Here is a 26,127-nt window from a genome sequence, read left to right on the forward strand (position 1 = left end):
CTCATTCTCTTTTATTTTTGTTTTGTTGCCTTCCTTTTCACATGTTACCAGCACTACACAATTTTTTGACAGAGAAAAAACCAACTATAGAGTCTATGCAATTCAGGGACACAGTAAAACTAAAACAAGGCTTGGCTATGGTTTGTGTTTTCAGTTTGAGGATCCAAGAAGTATTTGCACCAGAAGGTGAAAGCTCTGCCTGAACCGAGAGGGACTATGGCATCAAACAGCCTGTTCAGTTCAGTGACACCATGTCAGCAAAACTTCTTTTGGGGTAAGTGCTGCAGTATTTGAGCTTCTGTTTTTCGCTGTCGAGAGTTTTCTTACTTTTAACAATACTGGTTGTAGCTATCTAAGCAAAAAAATGCTGAATGGGATGTTAGAATGTTAAAATAGTATACCTGGTTGTTTGGGGTTTTCTTATGGGGGGGAAGTAACTGTAAATAGCTTCTGTAGATATAAGAACAAATTTGTTAGCTGGCAAGCTGAGCAAAGGGAAGTTGGTGGCTCAGTCCTAAGTGTTTGACAGCAGGTGTGCTCAGCTGTCACCAGGGTCAAGGTGTAGCAGCACGAATTTGAAAGAGCCTAATGGTATCTAGCAAAATGTTTCACATTATCTAAGGGCAAAAGATAAAGTACTTTGTGAGTTAATCAACAGCAGCTCAGAAAATCTCATTAAGTACTCTGGTAACACTTTTAGATATATCCACCGTGAGTGGTTAATGGAAGATACTTTAAAAGGCTTAAATCACAGAGTTCAGACTGTTTGCTCTCTAAACCTGATTAAAATGAGTAGTGTGTAGCATACTGCAGCCTATCCTACCCAAAACTGCCCTATCATTGTTCCAGGCATCTTTTTTATGCATATATCTCAGATGAAGTTATCAGTGTAAATCTGCAGTTTTCTAGTCCTCAGTTGCCCTCAATTCATAGCAAAGCTTGTTTGATAATATATTCAATTGTAAATGCGAATTATTCTCATTACACTTATTATGAGCAAGGCAAAACATTCATGCATGAAAATATTAAACTATGAAATAAAAAATACATGACCTAACATGCTGCTGAAATTTAAGTTTAATTCAAAGTGGGATGTAAAAAAGTGCTCTCTGTAGAAGAGCAGTGCCAAATATTTACTTCAATATTCTGAACTGTAAACACAGATTCCTTTAAGAAATCATATATGTATATGCTGAAGTAATTATTTATATGCACTGTACATATAAATGCTCATAAAACTCATAAATACACTATAAAATTGCACCTCTATCTTTGCTTACTTTGAAAAGCTTCATCCTCTCAGAGACTTAAAATCAGTAGAGAGCATCTCACTCACAAATACTAAATAGAATCAAATAAGACTTTAACTGATCTATCTGCAAGTAAAATGAAGTTTTATTTTAAAGTGTACTGGAAAATGCTTTATTATCATCACACTTGATGAACTGCAAGAAGTACGGTAACAAATTTTTTTCAAAGCATCTTTCACTGAGGCAGTTCAGACAGACAAACTGAAAATTCTAAAAGCTTTAGGAAAAAAAAAGTGAAAACTTACAAGATTTTCTTAATGGTGTCCGTCATGTTGAAATTATGTTGGGACCATAGCTAAACCTATTTCTTTCTTTTTCCTTGCCCCACTTCTGTGAAAAACAACAATGCTAGAAGCATTCCCAGTACATACATCCCCCATTATTGTAGTGACTGGGGTACCTTTTACTCCTCCTACTTCACACACTTTGACTGGTTCCCAGTTAAGCACATGAAGAAACTCTGAGACCGGGTGTAGGAACAGAAATGAAGAAATTGCTTATTGCAGGAGGGGTGACCAATTTAATATATGACCTACAGGTATCAGATGAGATAACATGACCTGTGGCTGCTCACGCAGCTGTAATACCCCGAACATTGAGCTGAAATGCAAACACAGATCCGGCAAAGCAGCTTTTCTACCCAAACTGCTGTCTGAGCAAAGCACAGCAGAAGCGTAGCCAGACCACATTATCCCAGTGTTTACAACAGGAAATACAGTTTACATGTATAGGGACTTTCTTTTGCTTTTACTTCCAAAAGAGATTAGAAGAAATTTAGTTGGCTAAAATTATCAAAACACCAAGTCTGACTGCTTAATTCACCTACTTCTGATAATTCCTAAAGCCACTGGAAAGTACTGTGATACTGTGCTTAATACTTTTCCTGAACTTCACTAAATAGGGTCATATACCTGAATTTCACTTTGGACGCAAACAATAGATGCAAGGGACTACAAAATCTCATCAGCTCTGTCAATGTGTAAGCAGTGTAACCTGAGCTAAAACCATATTTTGGAAAACCCACTTTTATAAAAAGGAGGCAGAATTTATTGCTTAAAAAAAAGCCAGAATGCCCAAGCTGCTCATGAATTTGCCGTTCAATGATGCAGCAGCACCTCAGAATGCACGATCTGTTCTTCCTTTCTGTACTGTCCTTCTCTTCCCATCTCTACCTTATTCCTTTCAGGACTGTTGAGTTTAATTGTTGCTCTTCAAGACTGAACTGATGAAACATAATGACAAGTCATAACAGGGCAGGAAAAGAGAGCTATGATTAACCCACATGGTTGCTAATCTGGGCCATTAACGATATTCCTGAAAACTTTTATTCCACTCATTTTTGTCTATGTGCTTTTGACTTCATATGAAAGGGAAAAACTAGAGTAGCAAAGTAGAAAGATCGTTTCCTAGTTCATGCAAATACATATTGTCCTTTCCAATTTAATACATTTTAATTAACTACATTCCGGGTTTCCCATCCAGATTTTCCTCTACCTTGTGCTAGTTATACACAGGTTTTGACTGAAATGAGCCTGTGTAAACCTTCTCAGGCTTTTAAATCAAACTGGATTTATTTCAATCAGCAAAGGCTATTATATTTACATCCATAACATATGAAGAGAAAAAAAAGGCTCAAAATAAACACTATGCAAAAAAAAAAAAATCAAACCGCATATTTGGTATAAAATTTGGAAAACATTGTTCACTCAAAGTATTTCAGAGTCTGAAAACCTTCTCAAATGCCTCCAAAACAAATTACAATTTTAAAATAGGAAAAGGCATCTTCAGCTATATTCTGTGCATCTTCAGAGGAAGAATCCAATGAAAGAAGGAAATAGGATCCCAGTCTAGCTAATAATTCAATCAATTATTTCACATGTAATTTCTGGAAGCTGATCCAAATGGAGATATAGTAAATCTAAAGTCTTCAAGTTAGCAACAAAAAAAATTACTCCACTTATATTAAAATACTCCTCAATATCTTCTTCATCAAAAAGTGCCAAACCTTTTGTAAATTTCAATTCTTATCTGCCTTACTGTTTGTTAGGGAATCTTACAGGGTTTTTTTATTTTAATTAGGAGACATAAGAGAGAAATTATTTTTTATTATCTGTGTATAGAAAGCAGTTTTCTGTATCTTCCAGCTCTGTTTAATGTATTCATACTATTGTGAATTCTAAGCAAAATCACAGGAATCACTGCTCTTTGCATAAAATATAATTTAAAGTACCAGGAATAAAAAAAAGAAGAATAATACTGAAAACTATGCAGAAATGAGTATTCTCATGTGCATTAGGAAAGCTGCAGCTTCGCATGGAGGCTGCCGTTATCTGAAAGCCCTAAACCCTGCAGGATTACTCTTCATCACTTAAAAGGTCTGTAGGCAGCAAAATGCACGGATCTGTTTAATTAGCTGCCTCAAATTAAGTATTAATAGCCAATTGTTTAAATCAACTACACCGATGTAAAATTCAGTAAGATCAAAATGTTCCAGTTTGTTAGGAGAATATCAGAGTATGTAGTGGTTAAATAAACTGGGAGAGGAAAAAAATCCTATCTCATTAGGGGCACTAAGATTTTATCAAACATAAAGGATTAATCTCTATTGAATAGGACCATTCACAAATCAAACCTCACTCCACTTCAATACTTTCATGCAGTGCTAATCAATTACAACCTTTTCTAGTTATTCAAAATCCATGTGCTTTTAATTTTATTCACTGGTGGTCTAAAATATAATATTCAGGCCAAGCTAAGTCATTCTGTGTTGCAACTTTGCTTTTTTTCAATAAATATTCATCTAGAGGTTTTCTTAGAGAGAACTGCTCATATGAAGACTGTGGTAATATTTTTATACTGTACCTCCTTGTTGAAGCAAAAGGTTAGGGGTTACCTAAATACCTCAACTGTATATACAAAAAAAGGAAAAGGTAAGTATTCACATGAAAAATCCAAAGGGACTATATTATTTATTTTTGCATTTCCTATGATTAATGATGCACCAGTGCATACTTGAAAACTGAAGTCAAAATAGGGTAACACCTCAAATTCCTTTACAAACTGCACAAATATCAAACTTCCATTCTGTATTAACTACACTACCAGAAATATTTAAAGGCTCTGCCACCCCACATTAAGAGTATAACAATAATACTGAAATTCCTCTCAAGCTGTGTGATTTCTTGGTCATAGTCAGACTAATATTAATCTTAAAATTGCACCTTATACCTTTATTTTCCCAATTGCTTTCAGAAGAGAGTCGTACTTTTTAAGGAGTAACAAGAAACTCAGAGCAGCCATAAGTAACAAACAAACATCTAATACTGCACCCATTAAAGTAAAAAGGGAAAAATAAAGCTAACAATTCTGGCAAGAAATGCTAACTAGGCAGGACAGACAGTTCAAGAGAGACAGATAATAACTGTGTTTATGGACTGTCACACCTTGAGGCAGACACCATCAATGAACAACATGAATAACAACTAAGAAATACTTGCTAAAACTCTAACAATGCAAAAAGCTGAAGATACAAGCAGAATCTGGTATTATTTTATGCTCCAGTCCAGCACATTTCTGTGGACATTGAAGCAGAGAGGGAAGGGAGGAATTATCCCGTGCTTGCCAAGCTGCAAAGGTGCTGAGCACCAGTGTTTCTCCTGCTTGAATATAACAGGAGCCAAGGGCAGCTGTCAGTGCTGGGTGCCTCCTGAAAAATCAGACCATCTGCATGTTTCCCTCATGTACCCAATAAAAATCAACATTGTGTGTTGTAGGTGAAGGAGTTGGTTCTGAAAACTCATTAAATACACTCCATTAATAAGAATTACAATAAATTGCCATGTTTAATATGCCCTAGAGTACATAATATTTTAATTAAGTCAGCCTCAAGATAAATAGTGAGTTTAAGATGGTAAAAACTGAAGCATTTTAGGGTCTTAACTTCAGCACTGGGAGAATCCAAGTTTCATACAAGCAGTTAAGAAACTGCAACAAGAAAACATACAACTGTTATTTTCAAGATAAAAAATTAATTTGTCTAAATGGAATAAATGCAATATATATTCTGATAAGTGTAGACAGAAATAAATTAATAGACTGTGATTTTCGTTGGAAATTTTGCCAGATTTATGAATTATCCATAGATTTTTATCCAAAGACAAAAGTCACCCGCATCTACCTCCTCCACCACAAAACCCCCACAAATACCTACTCTTACCAACAAAATTCATTTGTGCTCACATTACATAAAACAGCTTTCATTTCTATCAGATATCTTCATTCCAAACTGCCTTCTAAAGTCTTATGGGAAACAGGCTGAGGAGGGCTATCTTCTGCTCTCAGGTGTTTCTGTTTTTAAGTTAATAATGCCTAAATCTAAGAGCACGTTTCCTTACATAAACATGCTCTCTTCTACAAACAAATATAAGACCTGCCACTTAACATACTGAAAAGCCCACCCTAAAGAGAATATTTTAAAGATGAGCACAAAGACAAAATAAACTCAGGTTACGGTATCATAAAACAGTTTAACACGTCCAATTGAAAAAAAAAATCCATTATTCATGCATCTGTTTCCTGTATATATTTTTTATTCTTCTTGTTACCAGACTGTGTACTGTTCTAACCTTCTTCATGTAGCTTTAAGTTTCCTATTCCATGTGGGAACTTGCCCCAGGAGGGAAAACTCCAAAGGTTTTCTCCTGACTTTCTTGAACTGCTGAAGTCATTTTAATCAGAGCAATTAAATTATTTTGCACAACCTACTCCTTATTAAATGTTTTTATTTATAAAAATTAATTTTAGAATAGCAAAAGATTAAAGGAAAAAAGGCTACATTCTCCTTGAAGTACGTAGGGTGCTTTAAAAAGTATTTTTGTACATTATCCACTGTATTCATAATAAATTGCCATAATATCTTTTCACCACTAATAAAACTACTGTTATTTTTATAGAAAAGGGTAGAAACAGTTTCTTCTGCTCTGTCTCTTAAAAATGCCATATTCATTAAGGTCAGGCAGTTCTGGAATTAACAATATTTTAAGTTTTAATACGTAATAGCTAAAACCCCATGTCAAATTTTTTTGGCAGGAATTAATTCAAATATGATTACTATATTTCTGATAGACAGCTTATTTTACATATTATATTTCTTCAGAATTGCTAGCATTTCAAAATTACTTAAAATTTATTATAATTCATTTTCTTGATTAAGGAAAGTTAAAAGCTGATGATGACCTTACATACATTTATTTTCCACAGAATTTATTTGAACCGTAAGTGTGCCAAACCATTGTTTACTTATCCCTCATGGTCAGATATCTTAGATCTAAATCTACTGTGTGGTTTACTGAAACAGAAAGACAGAGCCACTGCCAGTTACATAATACAATACTGTTCAGAGGAACAGGATCCAGCCTTGATCACAATGAAAATTAACACTAACAAGATGCATTTGCATCTATATGCACAGACACACATGTACATCAAGTACCATATGCTGTGTGCAGTGGCTCTGCTGGAACAAATCGAAGCAGGGGGATGTTACAAGTCATTAGTAATTACTGAACTGAATTTCTGTGTCAGACACATTTAATATATTTGACCCTATACACATTAAGCAAAAGAGAAGGTTGCTTATGTTTTCATTAAGGAAAAACAATATAGATAAATAATTACGCCTAACTACATTGGCTACCAGATAGTGTTAATCCCTCAAAAGACCTGTAATTCATATAAACACAAATCAGAAAAGACAGTTAAAAACATACAATATTTTAATGTATCCATGTGTGGTATTAGAACAGGGTATTCTTTCTTTTAAGAAATGTTAATGAGCTGTGTATGTGCAAACACACACATGTATACAGCTCAAGCCTCTAATTCCTACTTACAGTTCTAAAATTGTGAAATTCAAGTTCAAGGAGTCAAACTAGCAATAGTATAAATTTAGAAGACTCCTCTATCGGTACATTATTTTCCACTCTAGCAGAGCAGCCATAAAGGAGAATGTGCTATTGCATTCAGATTTGCCAGCAGTACCCCAAGAACATTTGCCACTCTTCACATATCTTGCTAATATGCAGTGGAGGAACTTGCCAGGGTCCTGTACTAATATTTGTTAAAAACTATGTTTATTAATGCTACCACAGTGTTCTAGATAAATTTTAAGTGTTAGTGCTTGTAGTGAAATAACAAATGCTAGAAATAGTGGTTTTAGAATACTTGGTAAAAATTATGAGAGAGACATGTCTGGCGTTAGTCCCTTCGTACCCTCTTACTCCTTCCCATAGTCCGAGGATGAGAGAAACTGCTTTTGTGGGCATCAGACTGGCCACTCTTAACTCACCTCAACTTTCAAAGTTAAAACACATTTTAGTCAAATGTGTCTTATTGGTAGGTCAGCTGGTGTTTTTCACACAGTGCAATATATTTCCACTGAACGGGCTCACAAAAAAAAAAAAAAAAAGCACAACCACATTAACATGGAAAGATCCCTGATACAAATGCAGAGTTGTTCTGCCAAGAGCTGATAATCATCCACAACTGCATTTTTGTAACAATACAATACATTAATAATTTACCATGAGCACAAATCTTCATGTAGAATCAGCAAGAGTAATTTTACATGAATTAAACAGGATTCAATTAAAAGGCATTTTAAAATATGACTTAAAAATTCCAAGGACCACAGTGTCAGAATTTGCTATTTTAATTTAACACGTCTCCAAAAGCCTTTCAGGTGGGCCATTACACTGAACTGCCGTGATACTTAAGTACTTGCAGCATTTTCTGTATAAATCCCAGGAGTAACTTTCACTCAAACGCATCATCTATTCACCTTAAAGCAGAAAGCTTTTAGGAAAAAAAGAACTGTCACATTTGCTCTGTAACACTGAAGGGACACATCTGGTCTAGCTTAGTGACTCAATATTAACAAGAGTTTGATGAATTAATTTTACCGCTGTACAATACCCGAGCACAGGAGCAGCTTTGTGACAGAGTACTTACGGCCCGCAGTATATTTACTTCCTAACACAATCTGTAAAACTTATTTCCTCTAAGTAAGACCATCCATATAAATTCACACTAAGAGAGGTCATCATCTGCATTTTTCCAATCAGTGGTATCAAAGTTTAATTCCACTGCATTTGGGTATTTGTGGAATAACCAATCCAGGTATTTGTGGAATAACCAATCCATAACAATGAATGGCTTATTTAAAACTGACAGGACCAGAAAGCAGCAACTATTTACTTAGGCGCCGTACCTTAGTGTACACCAGTAAAAATGTTCTCTTTTCCCAAAAGGATTTTCTGCAAAAAGGGCATTCACTTTGCTTCCTTCCCACCCCTCTTACATCCAACTCTGTACATTCAAAACTAAGTGCTATATTTTTCTTGCTATTCAGTATATTTTTATTACCCCCATTTCAAATGAAACAGCATAAACAGAAACACTAAAATTCAGAAGTTACACTCTTTATACTGATATTTTATTAAAGAAATCAACATTCGGAAAAAGTGCAGTCATTTCTGGATAAAAAAATACCATCTAAGTAACGAAAAAAAAATTAATTTAGCATCAAATGGGAAGAAAGTTATCTTCCACAGTGCAAATCATTTTCATACTGGAGCTAGAACAGTTTCATTCTAGTGCACCACTGTGTACTGCATATGCAAATGATAGAACAACTTTTAATGTCAGACTGTTTCAGGAATAGGACCTAAAATCATGCTCTGTTATTCTGGATGGCAATTAACTCAGTCATGGCCTTGTAGTAATTTGGAATTCTATGCTCATTAAAGTAAAATTTTAATATTACCTTTAAAAGCAAAATCTAAATCTTAATTACAGCTGAGCTGTATATTAACACATCTTAAAATAAATGAAGACTTGATCTTGCCCAGATAAAAAGATAAATTATAATAATACTCATTAAGTACAAAACAAAGTACAAAACACTTGAAAAAGTGTAATTTTACTACTTTGAATTATAATATTAATTTACTAACTAATTTCAAGGCACATGTGTAGTGCACATGTGTAAAACCTACTCGAGGGAGCCAGCTCACAGACAAACACACGAGCTGGAATGTTCCAATTCCGATCAAAGATGTGTGTAGCCGGATGTGTGGTTAATTCACTGATCAAATTTTCACAACTGAAAAACATCTTGAGACATAAAGTCCCAGTTACCAGTAGTGTGGGCTCTGTGCTTTATCACCAGAATTACTCGTCACAATTTCACATTTTATGATATAATTCAGAAATAAAATAATGTCTTGCACAATTAAAAAAAAATATTAAAAAGGAAGAAGCAAAGATAAAAAGGCACTGGTTTTAGCTCCAGCATTCTTAAAGGGCACAGCGAGACTGAGAGAAATAAATTTAAAATACCCATAAGAACCTGAACTCTAATCTTAGTGACATGTTCTTACAGTAAGCTTGTGCTCTATAAAACCTATATAAAAATGTCAGGAGCGTAGATGCATAGCACATGCACTCACCGTAAGACACAAATCTGCCCTGTAACAATAATATACAGTAGCTCTTCAACGTGCCTGAAAGATTTTAAAATGCACTAAACCTATAAAAACAGTCTACTGTCAGACTTCAGCTCTGTCTACTAAATCAACCAGATGTATGGAATAAACACTATTTAATAGCTACTAAATTTTTATCAGCTTTGTATAAAGTTAGACAAATTTGAAGTAACAGTCTGAAGTCTTCTACCACTACATTTCATAATCTTACTTGCCTACTGAACTGGCTAGATACAGTAAATATACATCATATAAAGGCTATTCCCCTTCAGCAGATATGCATAAAAGAAGAATAATCTAAACAAACTAAAAAAGATACTTAAATGGGCAGCAATTTTACTAGCCTTAACACTGATTTAAAAGATGTTTCTTTCTCTTCTTTACATACCTGGTTGTTACCAATTACTGATGTGTCTTCACCCCTTCTTGTTGCAAAACTTCCTTTAAAACTTACAGCACACACAGCACAACATTTGAGACCTCTACAAATAAAAATGCTCTTTTTTTTCAGTAGCAAAGAAAATCTGAAGGTTTTTTTAGGCTGACGATATCTTCACATAGAAACACAGAACGTCTGCAGACAGTAAGAAGCCTTTAGTAAGCCTTTTTGCTGCACCATAATAATCTGATCCAGAAATTCAAGGGTACCTTAAACAACGGGCTACCTGTTCTAGCCATGCTTAGGAATGTGGCCAAATCATTTTTATTGATTTAACCTTTATAGGAATGCTACATATCCTCAGAGCAAAACATTTCTAATGCATTTATAATATGATATACCTCTGAGAAGCTATGAAAAAAAAATCTTGTGACATAGGCTAGCCCCCCTCCACTATTCTGTTTTTCCCAATTTAGTAATCAATAGCCATTCAAGTGTTAGGATATTTTCTGAGCTTACATATGTCTGTATTCATAGGATGAAGCCAGAAACTAACACTTACAAAGGACAAGACTAATATCTGACCTGTCTTTGTTTAAGGAATAAGAACTGGTGAACTGATAGCCAAGACTCTAAATACTCCTTTCATTCTAGAGTTACACATCAATCATGTTACCTGCAAACATATCAAGTTAAAACTTCCAGAATTTACAGTCCTTTTTTGAATAAACTGAGCAGCATGTTAGTTATGTTCAGAGAGCTTACAGAAGGTGGTTTGTGTATCTCACCAGAATTCTTAAAGAAGTATTTCTCAAATTCCCTCTTCATCAGAAATCTATTTCATACACATTTCAAACCCGTATTTCTCAATGCCAGATCCAGATTCTATTATTTTGAAGCTCAGGTTGGAAAAAATAGTGTATTTTAGTATTTGCTGGTTTTGGAATGCTACAAACCACACTTAAGCATTACCAGGAGTCACTTGTTTTTCAGAAAGTAAACTGTTCTGAGCTGCTCATTACGGTAAACTTTAGTGTAAAGAAGAAGTGAATACAGTGACTGAAGAGTAAGTCGAACAACAGCAAATATGTTTATGTTACAAAACACATTTATTGCACTTCTTATAAAGAAAATTATGTGAGAGGTGTTTGGTTAAAAAAGAAAAAACAAACAACAACAACAGCAGCAACAACAAAAAACTCAAGCAGAAACAAACAGAAAGAGCTCCTAGCATGAAATTCTAGTATGTTATTCTTCACAACAGCAAGAACCCCAGCCAGGCACAGTTTCAACAGGCAACATGCTCTAACACAATCACCAAGTTTAGGAAGATTCAGTTCTACATTTTTTCTGGAAACAGCAATGTCTAGACATCACTGATATTCTCTCTCATCTACAAAGAAATATGAATCAATCCTACAAAGAAAGAAAGAACAATTCCTTCATGAGAAGGAATAAGGTGGACAACTTAGTAGAAAAAGTACTAGTATCAAAGCTGTGAACTGTAATTAATGTATGGCATGTGGAAAAAACATGTATCTGCCAATTCTCACAGACTGGTTTTGTCTCTTCTCAATAAGAGTTTGGCTTTTGATTATTACATCACTAATTTGATTACAACATTTTACATCACTGTTTGTTTCTTCATCCACTTGTTCTAAGAAATAGTCTAATCCGTACCCAAAACACACAACAACCATACACAAAATATCCCCTGGCATGAGCCTTACACTTCCTTAACCAGATGAAATCAAGCCTTTAATGTGAGGAGCAGCAGTGATTTCTCCAAGGGCAGAGTAGTTCTACCTTCATTTATGGTGCACACAATGAACGTGACCAGTTAAGTGCCTGCATTCATGCAAACTCAGTTTGCTTTGTACTACCACAGCCTGAGAGCATTCAAGCAGTTGCCACACACAGACCAGGGACAATAAGTAAATATAAGTAAATAATAATTCCGGACCAGATACCACAAAGCTCATTGATGCATGTCAGATCATACTTTCAGCTTTATTACATGTCGAATAACAGTTCATGGAGCAAGAGGAAAACACAAAAATTTACAGATTCTAGAATATTAAAAAAACCCCGTTGGATGATACACATCCCAACATCTTTGTAACTAACCTAGTGCCGAGAGCTGTATTCCTCATCCACTGGTTCCTTACAGAACTGTTGGCACTAGCTTTTATGGTGCACCTTAAGGAATGACCCAAGTAATGCTGAAAAGCAGTGGAGTATGTTAGAAATCCAAATTTTTACAGACTGTGATGATGGAAGAAGGCCTAGCTAAATGCAGTTACAACAATACAACTGCTTATAGTAGCACACTTCTTTTTATAACATAATAGATGCATTTGTACAAGAGGGTTTATTAGCAGAGTTATTCTGACAAACAATAACATCTTTTGATGTTACAGAAAAGCTGCTCTGTGCTAGCATGTGAGGTCAGATGGTGGAAAACTTACTTCGTACTCTAACCTGTAAACTCTTTCCTTTCCTGACTACTAACAAATGTCCTAGCAGGGGAGATCCACAGCTTTTCCAAGAACTCACATAGGGAACCTTTTGCTCTGTTCCAATGGAACAGAACTTGTGCACGTTCACCTCAGGAGCACTGCCCTCCGTGGCAGCTCTCTGAGTAACTGTCTACACAGGTCTGCCACAGAAAAAATTGCCTCCAGATTTTCACTTCATTACAGTTTTATATATACACAAGCATATATCCATACACATCTGTAAAAAGCAGCAAACTTGACTACTCCAGTTCGCATGCTATTAGAGAAGCAACTGTGATACTTCAGGAACCTCTAACTTGATTTCCGTGTTTGGAATAAGGGAAAACAAAGTCAGGAGACAGGAGCCTCCGGGAGCATATTTTGGAAGACTGTTTTATAAGGGACTCCAGCAGGAAAACTGTACACATAGGAAAAGCTACTTTAGACTGGGATTATACACCAAAGAGAGGAGCACCAAAAAATACTTGTCCTTGGTAACATGCACAGAGGCTCAAGGGTAGTAGGAGCACTAAGGCACAGGCCATGCACACGTTTTGGCAATGTGTAATTCATGTAACACAGCTTGTTTTCATGGCAATTCTAATGTTTCTTTCACATTTCCCTGTAAATTTTTCTGGTTTAAAGACTCTTACACATTTTGTAATGGTAAAAGTAGTAGGAAAATGTCATTTCACAGCCAAATATTTGACTCTGGCAAACTTGTCTTTCAGCACTCTGCCATTCATCTCTCATACTTCTGATCTTCTCAGTCTCAGGTCTTGAAAATAAGGAGCATAGGTCTGGTCCCATTTTCAAATGCCAGTTCTTGGCCATTGGTCTTCTCTTACAAGGGTGCTTTTCAGCACCATCACGCTTGTCTGCTGTCCCACTATCTCATTCATTTTCTGACAGAACAGGGCATAGCTCCCACAAGAAGCTGACTGCAAACTCACCTGAAGCTCTTATGATGATCATAGATCTGATTCTTCTACTTTCAAAAAGAATCAAAAAGAATATGAGCACCTTACTAAAAATGTTGCAACTGTCTGATTTTTACATGGCAATGGTTATATAGTATGTATTTTAGAGGTCATGGCCTCACATGGAAGTGAGAGCCACCTGAAAATCCTAAGCATCTTCAGAATAAACCCTGAATCCCTCACTTCTTTTACAGGAATTCTGAAGATTATGGTTTTGTCATACATTTGTTCGGTGTCTACCACAAAATACTGATCCATAGGTGTGACCTTTATAAGACAACATAGATCAGTCACAATAGCAAAATGCTTACAAACAGCATCATCAGTTCAGTCTTGCTGAGTATGTGTTTATTCTAGCCCCAAGTAAAGTGCTCTCCAATGTTAACTTATTTTGATGTATAATTGAGAAGACTGTTCTTAAAAAAATAAATATTAAAAAGTCATACTTATGACTCACAACATCGGGACTTGGTAATTTTGGTTCTTGCTGGGAAAATGCTTAGCAAATATTGTCAGCAAAACACTTCCATTTTCTTTGTGTAAGCATATTTTAAATCTGAAAAAAGCAATGCTAACAATTGTGCCATCCCCAAATATAGCTGTTTCCTATTTTAGGTTGGAACCTAAAGGTATCTCAACTAGAAAACTGGTTTTGGCTGCAACTAAAAATTAAAAAAAAAAAAAAAAATCAAAGCATTTAAAAAACTCAACAACTGCCTTGGTTATAGCAACAGCACCACACAGGATTCTGAATAAAAAAAAAGAGTTGATCACTGTGTTCTTTCTCAGCCAGCTTCTGGAAAAGCAGAGCTTACATGGTATACATGGTATTGTCCTGCACCTGGTCCTGATACACCCACAATCTTCACTGAAACCACTGCCAGACCTGAGACTGAACAGGCTGAAACAGTCAACCCATGAAGATGCAGTGTAGCAATGTGGTGATAAGACAACCAAAATGGATTAATTAAGAATACTTGCATATCAAACTGGTGGCAGGTGTTCAGTTCATTCTCACAGATACTATCAGGCCTGCCATATACAGAAATAAATAGACAGTTTCTGCCTATCTCAATGATGAGAGCTCAAAAAGAACTTTTTAACTTTTTTTTTTCCTGTTGGACACCACCTTTCAAGGGAGAAGGTGAGGGGAGGGGGTGGAAAATTCCAAAACACAGAATTTTTGGTGGAGAAGATGTTAGCAACTGTTTTAGAAACCATGACCAATGTGAAAAGGTTGAAGGAACTGAATAAATCACTGTAAAGTGAATGGTGACCAACTCTTCCTTCCTCAGTATTGTGGTAAAAGACAAAAACAAATCAGAAACAAAGGAGTTCAGTATTCCATAGCAGATTTTAGCTATGGCATGTGTGCCACAACAGAAGCTCCCATCTTGGATTATATGGGTGCCTGTTGAGTCTGTATTCTACCTACATAACTTCTGAAGCCTGTTGTGTCTTCAGATATTTACTTTTTTTTTCTTTTTAAACAATTATGAATTGATAAAATACATCCTCCACATCCAATCTAATTTTACATTATATCCAGAATCACTCATTGGTCCTACTCTGTTTACAGTCTTGTACAACACAAAGTCATTTTTTCACAGCCATAATTTCTCTAGAGAAACAAAAACCAAGTAAGTTCAGTGAAAATTGCCCAAAATCTCTTTCAGTAGAGATTTTGGAGCAGATGAGACAGCTGGCTGCCAGAAAGGTTTCACTAGTACAGAATCCTGCCTCAGTGAGACAGACCACGAAGTCCTACACCTCTTGTATTCAGTGACTAACAAGTAACACTCACTGATAAAGGTAAGGGCTTTGGTACACAATCAACCATCCTCATGAAAATGTAGGATGGAAACCTTGCAGTGACTCAAGCTGCTGTGAGCGACATGCTCAGGTGTACACATTTATTCTTCAATTGGTTGTAATATCCTTGAATGAAAAAGGAATGAACAACTTTCCATTTAATATGGGAAAAAGCAGGTATAAATCCAAGTGTGACAGAATGAACAAAGCAGTACAAGCTCACATTCCAGTTTATCTACAGGGAATCTGTCGGAATCTGTCTGCAAGCCCAAAATCTGGCAATAACAAGTATGAGTCTTGTTATCTCTAGGCTTCAGTGACAGGTTTTATTCATAAAGAAAGGGACCTTAATGCAGCAAAATTTTTAAGTAAATGCACAGTTATTTGTATCTCCTTCTCAGCAAACTAAGTACTATTATCCTTTTCAAAATCTGAATAATCCAAATAATCTGCTCACATGGAGTTCTCGCCATGCAAAATACATATAAAATGCTTTCGGTTTCTATTACTGAATACAGTAACAACTCATTTTTAATTTGCAATTGCAACAAAAAAAGTCATAGAATTAGAGAAGCATTTAGGCTGGAAAAGACCCAAGTTTGAGTTGAACCATTAGTTTTCAAACAAGTCAAACAAGAATAAGAATCAGTTCCACTATTTTTTTTTCTTGTTGAGAGTAATGTTTAAATGTCTGAAGTTTAGATAACTTCAGTCAAGTTTTAGAGCTGACAAATGTTGATTCCACAAACTAAAGGACAGGGAAAGATAAATTTAAAAAATTAAAAATTGCACATCCTAGTTGTAAGACTACACTAATATTTAGACTAAATAAGAAAACTCAAAACCTCAAATGAATTACCTGGTAGGCTCAGTCCTGCCTCAATAACAAAACAACTGAACTGTCAGTTTAACTAACTAGGTAAGTTATGTTTATGGCTAGTTTTTTATTTTTTACAGTCAGATGTCAAAAGTGCCTACAAGACTCAACTAATGGTCGTCGCTGAAAAGTGGTTTGTTCCAGTTCAAATAAATTTAAAAACTCCTAAGAAGGGTGCTTCATCTTTGGTAAAGGACTATCCTTAAAAATTTTCACAAAGTAGCTCAGATTTCTGAAAACTGACACCTTTACAGGTAAACTGCTTTCTAGTATTGCAACCCTAAGTAGAATTGAATTTAGGTCACCTTACTTTGGATGATTAATCAAGTGAGTGACTGAAGGGTAGAGGTCCTGACCTAGACATAGAAGTGATTCAAATTCTTAATCCAAGATTGATCATGCCAAGTCCTAAGGTTAAGAAGATCTAAAGACAGTCACATAGTTCCTTCTACCAATAGTCTCAAGAGACCAGACCTGAGACATACTGGTGAAAGTCATGATTACCCTTATGAAAAATATGTTTGACCTTTCCATCTGGCAAAAAATAAAGACTATATACATATGTTGTTACATTAATTATAAGCAAGCATATCAGAATAACTTCAGTAATTTAAATTGTAACTACTGTACTAGGCAAAACCTGAACTGCAGAGGTTTAAAAGTGTGCTGACACTTATTCCTTCAGTCCAAACACACTGAAAGCTTTTTGAAGTTTAAAACTCACTGCAATAATTTTTTTCCACCCTTGACTATAATAAGTGGACTACTTTTTGAATTTCTCAACTCCAGGAGTGGCAGCTAAAGTCTTACAACCAGGACTGAAATATCCCCAACATCTTTGTTTTCAGCTCCAACAAGAAAGAAATGAGTCTTTCATCAATCACAAATAAAAACACATGAATATTACCTCTCTTATAGGATTAAAGTAGCAGCAGCTGTTCTTCATGCTTTCATCACCCCACATTTAAAGCAACAAAAGACTACCAAAATAGCAGCAACAGCTCTCATCAGCTGGAGAGGATGTTGGCTTTTCAGTGTAGGGCATGTGAACTGTTAGTGATAGAGCTACCAACACTTGTGTTTAATAGTAGATGCTTATACAAGAAACATGTGGCTCACATGGAAAGCCACATGGCAAGCTAACATGTAGCAAAGGATGACAGAAAAAAAAAAAGTCTAATTCCTACTTTATTTTTATTAAGACAACTATCTTCACTTGTGTGCGAACGGAGGAAACAGCACTGCCAACAGAAAAATCAGACGTCCTTACAGATAGCAAACACATTTCACTATCACCTACTTCAATCAGACTAGAAAAGCTTTATAAAAACAGATGAGAAGACAAAGGGTTCCATTTAAAACTAAATGATGTCCAGAAGTTTCTGCCCAGGGCCTTAATTTGCAATTTACAGAACAGTGTTACGACTTCCCTGTTTCAAAAGGATCATAATGATAAATCAATTAATAACTTTCCCTGAAACCGAAGGACACTACACAGAGAAGTCTTTTTGCGAAATAAATTAAATGCCCCTTAAACAGTTCAATCAATCTGTGTTTAAATAAGCCATTTTCAACATTTTGGTCTATTTTTCTGGATTAATCTAAACATTAAAGAAAAATAGCTGGTGGTTTGGGTTTTTGATTTTTATCTGTCTTAAGAATTCAAAGATAAATATTACCATCGCAATCCTGGCTCCAGAAAAATACTTTACTTGATTATTCAAACACTGCACTGCTTTTTCAAAAATAATTCTATAATTCATTAGAAAGAACCCCTAGAGTTTCATCTCTCCTTCTATAACTTGATCACTTATCTTTTCAGTCATCTGAACCATAACAGGACACAACAGATACCGAGTTGTCACTTTAAAGGCAGTGCTAGGTACACAGCTGCAGCAGTATGTGAACGTACCTGGGCAGGCAAAGCAGGAGATCCTGCCAGTGCAAACTCACAGGCAGAGCTTGTTTTAATATATTGCTTTCCAAAAGAGAGTTTCATTCTTGAAGGAATAAAACTGGCATTTAACAGGGAAACAGAGAATAGAGAAGTTTGCCAACCTCTACAGAGCTTTTCTCTTGAAGTCACCAGATATGCATCGAGCCCTGTTTAACTTGTATTAAAGCTGGTTCAGTTGAGTAGATTTTCAGTTTTCACTGCACAGGGCTATTTCCTTGTAATTCCATCACAGTCGGCACAAACAGACCTAAAAGGGTCTAGTCCAGGACCAACACTATTTCTGCAACTCTCCTAAAACATCCCATTCAATGTCAATCGGCAATTATACCTCTACAGTTTTTAAAGCAAACTTCCATGCATATAATTTTAATGCCATTATTTGTATTAGGTGTTTCAGACCTACACAGATGTTGATTTCCACAACTAATCAATCAGAAGAAAAACTAGAATTACTGAGACTCTAAATAGACAAAGTTATTTGTCTGCCTTCACTGTTATTGACTGAACCGCCTTACCTAATTACATAAAATGTAGGAGAAAGATCTGATTGTAGTGAATCTGCCAACTATACACCTACACATTCAACTGGAAGTTACTAAGCAGCAGAGGAGTAGAAGGATGTTAAGAAAATGTATTTCCACAGATCACCCTCTTCCTGCCTCCTAACATATTTATTCCCATGTTTCCTCCCAGATAGCCAAGTAGATTCATATGAACTGGAAATCAGCAAAGTGTTATGCTTGTATATAAGCCTATATATACACATGCAGAGAAAGAAATAGACAAAATTTATTTTAAAGAAAACATGAATACCTTGCTTTCCTAAAAGAAGAGAGGAATAGAGGGATATTTTGGGTATTTTTTCATCCTTTCCAATACTTTGTCAAGTCTCCAGGTTTGCTCAAACTCCTTACTTTAAAAAATTCTTTCATAGTAACCTTTAGCACTATAGTAGCCATGTAAAACATACTCTGGTTTTAACAGTAACACAAAACACTTTATAATAACTGAGAAGCATGACTGTACAATAATAATCATCTCTTCTTTTGGGCAGGTTCTCCAAATAATTAGAAACAGATAAGAGAGTGTTTGTGGGGGGAGGAGGGTAGGGAGGCATTTAACATTATAATTTTTCAGGGAAATATGCAGAATTATTCCAATGTCTACATTTTTAAATATATAATAGCAGGAACTTTGCAGTCTAACAGAAAAAGTAGCCATAGGTACAGAGTCACATATTAAACCACATTTATACATACCTTCCATAAAGACTATGTATTTTCTCCTCTTAACTTGGCTAGTGAAAGGGACTTCCCAGAAAATCAAAATCTAATTTTATTTAGTAATTTTAGACACTGCTTAATATTAAAGTCTAGTCTACATTTAAAAGTATTTCCAGCATAATTACAGTAGCTTGGCTAGATTGGAAAAAGCAGTCTACTACTGTAGCTATAGCAGTTAAACCAGGTAAACTATAAAATAAAAAGTGCATTTTCTCTCACAGTTGTGGAGCAATGAGACCTAATGTTTGAATCTGGTAGGTTGGACCAAATGACCTCCACACATCCCTTCCAACCTTAATTTTTCTATTATTCCATTTGATGGGATTATTATTTAACTGGTGCAGGAATACAGGCAAGACACTGGGAATGAGTGTGTATGTACCCATTTAAATGAAAATCCATACAATATAAGCAGCACAGACTGACCCCTCAGGTTACTGACTTCCTGTGAATAATTCAGAATATAAAAGCTACATGACTGGTTTAGAAGGGAGCTACCTTATTTGCAGAATTAACAGGGATCGTTTATAATATAAAATATTAACTACTTTAGTAGGAAAAAAAATAATTTGCCATCAAATTAATTAGCTTTCTGCCACACTTAAAATAGCCAAACACATTTATTTATACTTTGTGGAATTCAAATTTATTCCTGTAAGGCTTTTTTAAATCAGTATTTATACATCAGCTGTTCATGCTATCTTGCTGTGCTTCACCAAAAGCACAGCAATGTAACAGTACTTAGACTTGTAGTTGATATGCTAAAGGCTTTAAACCCAAACAAGGAGTCAAATATAGAATGATACACAATGAAGTATTGCTGTAGTTTTTAAATGGATAGTCATGCTTTATTTCAGGACCAAAATATACTCCCCCAAAATGTTTTATCCAAATGGCTCTGAATCATAGTAAAAACAAAACAAAGGACATCTGCTAGCAATATACCATTGGTACAAAATTAAGTAAGTACTTAACACGCTGTCCTTTCCAGGGTCACAATGCAGTCTATTAAAGGTCTATAGATTTTCTGCTTTTCTTCAGGGGGTAAAACTGTCACGGCTGTTGCCTTTTTAAGTAAGAAAAAGGCCCACTCTCAAGCAATCCTGTGCTTCTTCAGAAATACTCATTCAGTCTAGAAACGGAGGATGATTCAAAACCACAACTACTCAATTTTCTAAAGGTTGTACAAATCATGTTGGGGGAAAGGGGAGAAAAACAATCTGAGCTAAAAATAAGTAACAAAGAAACATTATCATTCAGAGAAGGGTACATTAGGTCAGAAGCTGCTGCTTTTTAACACCAGAAAATCCTTAGAGCTTTTTGTCCAAAAACTGAAGAAGTAAAAGGATTCACCCAGTCAAGACAGCAAATAAGTTGTTTCTCAGCATTTTCTACAAAAGCAAAAAGAACTTTAATCACAAACTACATGTCCTTGGTAGTGTTTTTTAAAATTAAAACCAGGTCATTGTTAACATCTTAAAAGAAATGGCCAATATTATTTCGTGTAACAAATTAGCCCATATCATTAGACCATTCTCCTTCTTGTCCCTTCTTCACACACTTCCCACTTTTCCACTGTCCATACTGTGGTTTCTGCCATCCAGTTTTATCACAACTGTGAAATTATTATTTACCATTTCTAGAGTCAAGCTACAAGAAATACTATACTGTTACTTCACAGCCCCGGGAGCTGTGGAGGGGAAGGTGGGCTCCTTTCTAATCACTGCAATCCCTTCATATGTCATTAAAAAAGGTCCTACAGGAACACATGAAAAGGTCAAAACCTGGTCTGTGGGATTTAAAATTAAACATCATATAAGGAGACAGTGACATTTAATATGTAGCATATTATATAGATTTTTTTTTTACATATATTATACATGTAACAGAGTCAAATAGAGTAAGACTAACCTGATGAAAATTAAGAGTATAATAAAGCTATTTATACATTTACATTTAAAAAAATGCATGGTGTTATGCACTCAAAGTACTAGAATCTATGCAGGAGGACAAATATTCCATCTATCATTATTTAGCTGGTTCACTGTAAGTCCCAGAGCCAGTGTGGGATCCAAGGATAAACTAATACCTTCCAGACCAATTTAGGGAGAACGTCATAGTCTAAATTACTATGTTAAACTCACAATGATAGAGAAAAACAAGCACATTTCTGTAACTGCTTAGGGCTGTCAGGCACCTCCAAAGAGACGGACACATACCAGGGGGACAGACTTCAGCATCACTCCAGCAAAATCTGGGGAGGATAATACAACTTTAGTGCTTTAGGAAAAAAGTTAAAAAAATATATAATTAAAAAGACAAGCAGTGGCCTCCAGTGCCACAGAGCTGAGAGCTGAATGAGCCAGAAATAGCTCCTACAGGGAAGGTGCTCAGATTTAGTCACCTAGGACACGGAGCAACCGGGCACTTTCCTTCTTCTAACTCTGGTCATCTATGGACATCCAAACTATACATTTCAAATTAATTACCTAATCCAGCTGGAAATAATTCTATGGGGCAGAATGACTTCAGAAGGATGAAAAAGCCAAGCACAGCTGTAATGTCCACCTTGCTGCTGTTCTCTATAGATGAATAATGTCCTGTAACAATATTGCACACTATATACAATCAATAGTGTCAAATTAAATGTGACTAACAGACTGCAAATGATGCAAGAAGCTGCAGTTTAAAGAATTCAGCAGAATCTGCCAGTTATGGCCACAGTTACAGCAAAACTGGATTTTCAAGTTCAGTTTGCTAGAACTAATGTATTACAATTTATTACACAGGGGAAATAAAAAAAATGCTGAATTTAATTATCATATTAATTTATGGCTTAATCAGTATTTGGTTACAAAATATATGTCTTCACTCAAGTAGGGTAAATAGTTTCCAAATTTTGTAATCTTTTACTTAGGTACTAGATGATACCTTAAAGCAACCTGTCAAAACCTGAAACCATAAAGTTTCAGGAATCTAAGCTCAAAATCCTGGAACCATATATCTTAAAATATTTCAATTCAAAACAAAATTTCAAACACAGGAAGCCTGAGAAGCTGTATGCAACTCAGAACAAACTGAGTAGAACTAAGGACACAGTAAACTTAGAGAAACTGTTCTCATACTTAGCAAAACTGATTTCACAAATGAACTGCAAAACCTACATTAACTTTGAACTGACAAGAGAAAAATAAAGTACTACTAGAGCAGAAACACAAGACACACATAACCCAGACTAATGCTAAACTTCAGCTAATTTTGTTTATAGAAAAAGCTGTTACCCAGATTAATATCTCCAGTCTTCCCTCATAAAAACATCCTTCTCGTGTTTCTTTTTCAGACTGACTACAAATGTAATTTTTAAATTAGTCATAGAAATGCTTCTTCATAAGTCTGTACAGACACTCAACAATTTCTTTGCTCTATGTGTGTGTACTACTCAATATGTTAATTAAGAGCCTCCATCACCTCTTGCTCTTTAATAAATAGGGACAGGATACTCAGCAAAAACAAAGAGAGAGAAGCAAGAGATAAAATGAGTGTTTTTCAGACTGTTTGACACTAATAAGGTCAAGTTCAGGTTGTATTTCAAGTGAACCCTGCTACTAAAAGGTAAAATGAAACTACACTATTACAAAAGGGAAGTCTAAAATAACTACACTCTAAATGCTGTACAGAAATGTCGAAGCCTTAAAAATGAATTTTCAAGTAGCTTTTTTGAAACTCACTCCATTTCAGCTCTTACATCTTTTATTAACAGTTCTGCATACCCTATCAGGCCTCCTCAGCAAAATCCTGTTGAGCTAAGTGCTGTGCAAAGAAGAGACTCTGCCTTTAAAAGCTTAAAAATACCACATCCGCATCCGAAAAAGCTGTAGTAATTTCTCTCTAATGAACGTCCTTCCTGTATTTCATCCTACCTATAAAAGGAAAACTTAGTTCTGGCCCTAGTTTTCTATCTCATACCACTCTTGTCTCATGTGTTTAATGAGGTAGATAGGAACAGCCACACATGATATGATAACCACGTACCACATCTGCTGCCACTGCCCTTCCATCATCTCTACCCAAGGGGGAAAGTGCTCCCTACATGTTTGCAGGGAAGGGTTTCAGCTCAGTAGGCTAAAATGGTTATTTATTTTTAAACAGTGCAATCTCAGCACAATTCTGGGTTCAAATATGGTAAACAAGTATGGGACAGAAAAGAGAAATTCTTTACAGTCCCAAATTACAGTTTGGTTAACCAAAGCGCTCCCTCAGCCAGGTCATTACTGATGTTTTCTTCCACCATCATGCCAAACGAACTATCCAAAGTCAGATGATTTTACTGATCAACTTCAAAGCAAAGATGGCTAAACAAACAACCAAAAGAAACCATAAGGTATCAGTCACAGCAGGACAGTGCAAATACTACCATATCTTATCACATGGTGTAATACAATAAATAATTACTAACATTCAGCTTAAGCACACGCTCATTCCGTGCTAGATAAATTCTGAACTATTTTATTAAAAACAATCATCTAGACTGTCTATTCAGCATAACTTCCTAGTCTCTATAATCATTTACTTGTTTCAAGTAGAATCAAGGTCTGCATGAGCTCAGCATTCCATGAAACCTAAGACATATGAAAGCCAACACTCTAAAAACTCTTTTTCCTGGGGAAGAACTGAACCTGGCATGAGGTGAAACCTCATAAGGAACCTGGAATGAGGGAAATGGCAGTTCCCATATTTGCATCTGCCTCACAGGGGGAGTCAAGCTGACACATTTAGATGTAATAGAAAAATAAAATAATAAAACCACAAAATAATCAAAGACATAGTTTAACAAATGTAAACTGGACTTGCAGCAAGAAAACCCATTTTCACAAAGAGATGCAAGAAAGCCATTTGTGTTTTGAAGGTTAGATAAAATTAGATGTTTATAAAAAACCCAGTAGCTAGCTGACCATAACAGCTATCAAGAATGGCAAAGATTTTGTACAGTATCTAGAAATCAGAGAATGTATTTTAAAAGCTATCTTATTAAGTCTCATAGTGAAACCCTTTGGGTAAAATGTTCAATGGTCCTGTAAACAGCCCGAAACGCATATTGCATATCTTTTTTTTTAGTTAGCATGTAACGTGAGTAACTCAAAGTATTTGGGTGATTATGGTATTCACAACTGGATTAACACACAAACACAAACCAATCTAGCAAAGCACAGCTCCTGAATCACAGCATTTCTTTACCGCTATATGCAGTGGGCATTTCTTCAGCACTGAGCAACAAGTTCCCTGGACTTTCTAACGGATAAGAAAACACGGTTTTACCATATGTAAGAACTACTGTTATCAAACAGAATTTTCATTTCTGCATATGAAAACAAATTTAGCATCAGATACTAGAAGAAATCAATGAGATGTTCCAGGGATTCAGTGGTGGACAAACTGTAATCCAACTCAAGTCAGCAGAGGTTATCCAAATTCATGGCAGAAGAACAGATCAGTTCAGAGGTTCATGCTTACTGTTATTTCATTGCACGTTCAAAAATTTAGAATTTTATTCCTTAAGATATTGTCATCTCAGAATGGATGAGAAATCCTAAATAAGTAAAACCTCTAAAGACAATTTATTTGATTGACAAGTTTGCAAGGTTGCAACAGGTAATAAATAGTAGATTTTATAGCTCATGCTGCATATAGGAAAAAAAAAAAAAAATACCATGCAGTGTTTGCAAGCCTGAAACAAAAATATGTTTATTCCAGATACTCCTTGAGTGCCCAACCAGAGGTCTAGAACCACTATTTATTACCCAGTCTAAAATGGGAAATATTATTGACAATATTTGAAAACCATTCAAATGCTTTATCAACAGAGATAATGTAAATATCCCAAGAGTCAGGGAGACAGATTCAAAGAGTCTTAATAAAGTAAAGATTTAAGAACTGGCCCAATTCTTACCAAGTCTCTCCCATAATTTGCTGAATGTTTAAAAATGGAAAAATACATTATAAATAATATATTCATAAAGAAAAAGGGATCATGAAGAATTTATTAGTATTTCTATTACACACTAACACAACACAGAAGTGTAACAGAGGTGAGTGTAAGCTACAAGCTGGAGGAAGTTTAGTAGGAAGTGCATTTGAAATACCACAACACATTTTCACTGTCTGGAAAGACACAATCACTTAGGAGCAGTAATTTGATGTCATAGCAATGTATATTATTGTTTTAATATTCACCTCTGCAAACACAGTCAATAACCAGAAAGACTTCAACCAAATTAAAGCACTGTTTTCCTCATATACTTTCACCATTAAAATTTATCCTTATAACCTTAAACCATAAAATTTTGATTTTTGGTATGAAGCATACCACAAGAGCTAATTAATAAACTTCAGATCACAGTAATTAAAATTTTTGTAGATAGCTAAGATAGCTTTGAGAAGTCAAGGCATTTTACTGAGGGGAGACAAAAACCTCCCTGTGTAGCTGCAAA

The 26,127-nt window shown here is 35.4% G+C and overlaps 2 protein-coding genes across 10 annotated transcripts in view; one reads left to right on the forward strand and one right to left on the reverse strand.

Annotated features, from left to right (window-relative positions):
• SUPT3H (SPT3 homolog, SAGA and STAGA complex component) overlaps positions 1-26,127 on the reverse strand; it is a 253,953-nt gene that overhangs the window by 214,191 nt on the left and 13,635 nt on the right. The window lies entirely within an intron of this gene.
• RUNX2 (RUNX family transcription factor 2) overlaps positions 1-26,127 on the forward strand; it is a 223,412-nt gene that overhangs the window by 7,971 nt on the left and 189,314 nt on the right. For 2 of the 3 annotated variants that reach the window (XM_068183236.1, XM_068183237.1), the window contains one exon: positions 155-274. In XM_068183236.1, the coding sequence (XP_068039337.1) occupies positions 217-274 (58 nt within the window). In that variant the 5' untranslated portion in view covers positions 155-216. Of the gene's footprint in view, positions 1-52; positions 275-26,127 lie in introns of those variants that run through there. The other variant, XM_068183238.1, reaches the window with a different exon arrangement.

This window comes from Anomalospiza imberbis, chromosome 3 (genome assembly GCF_031753505.1).
Source record: "Anomalospiza imberbis isolate Cuckoo-Finch-1a 21T00152 chromosome 3, ASM3175350v1, whole genome shotgun sequence".
In the NCBI taxonomy this organism is placed as follows: domain Eukaryota; kingdom Metazoa; phylum Chordata; class Aves; order Passeriformes; family Viduidae; genus Anomalospiza; species Anomalospiza imberbis.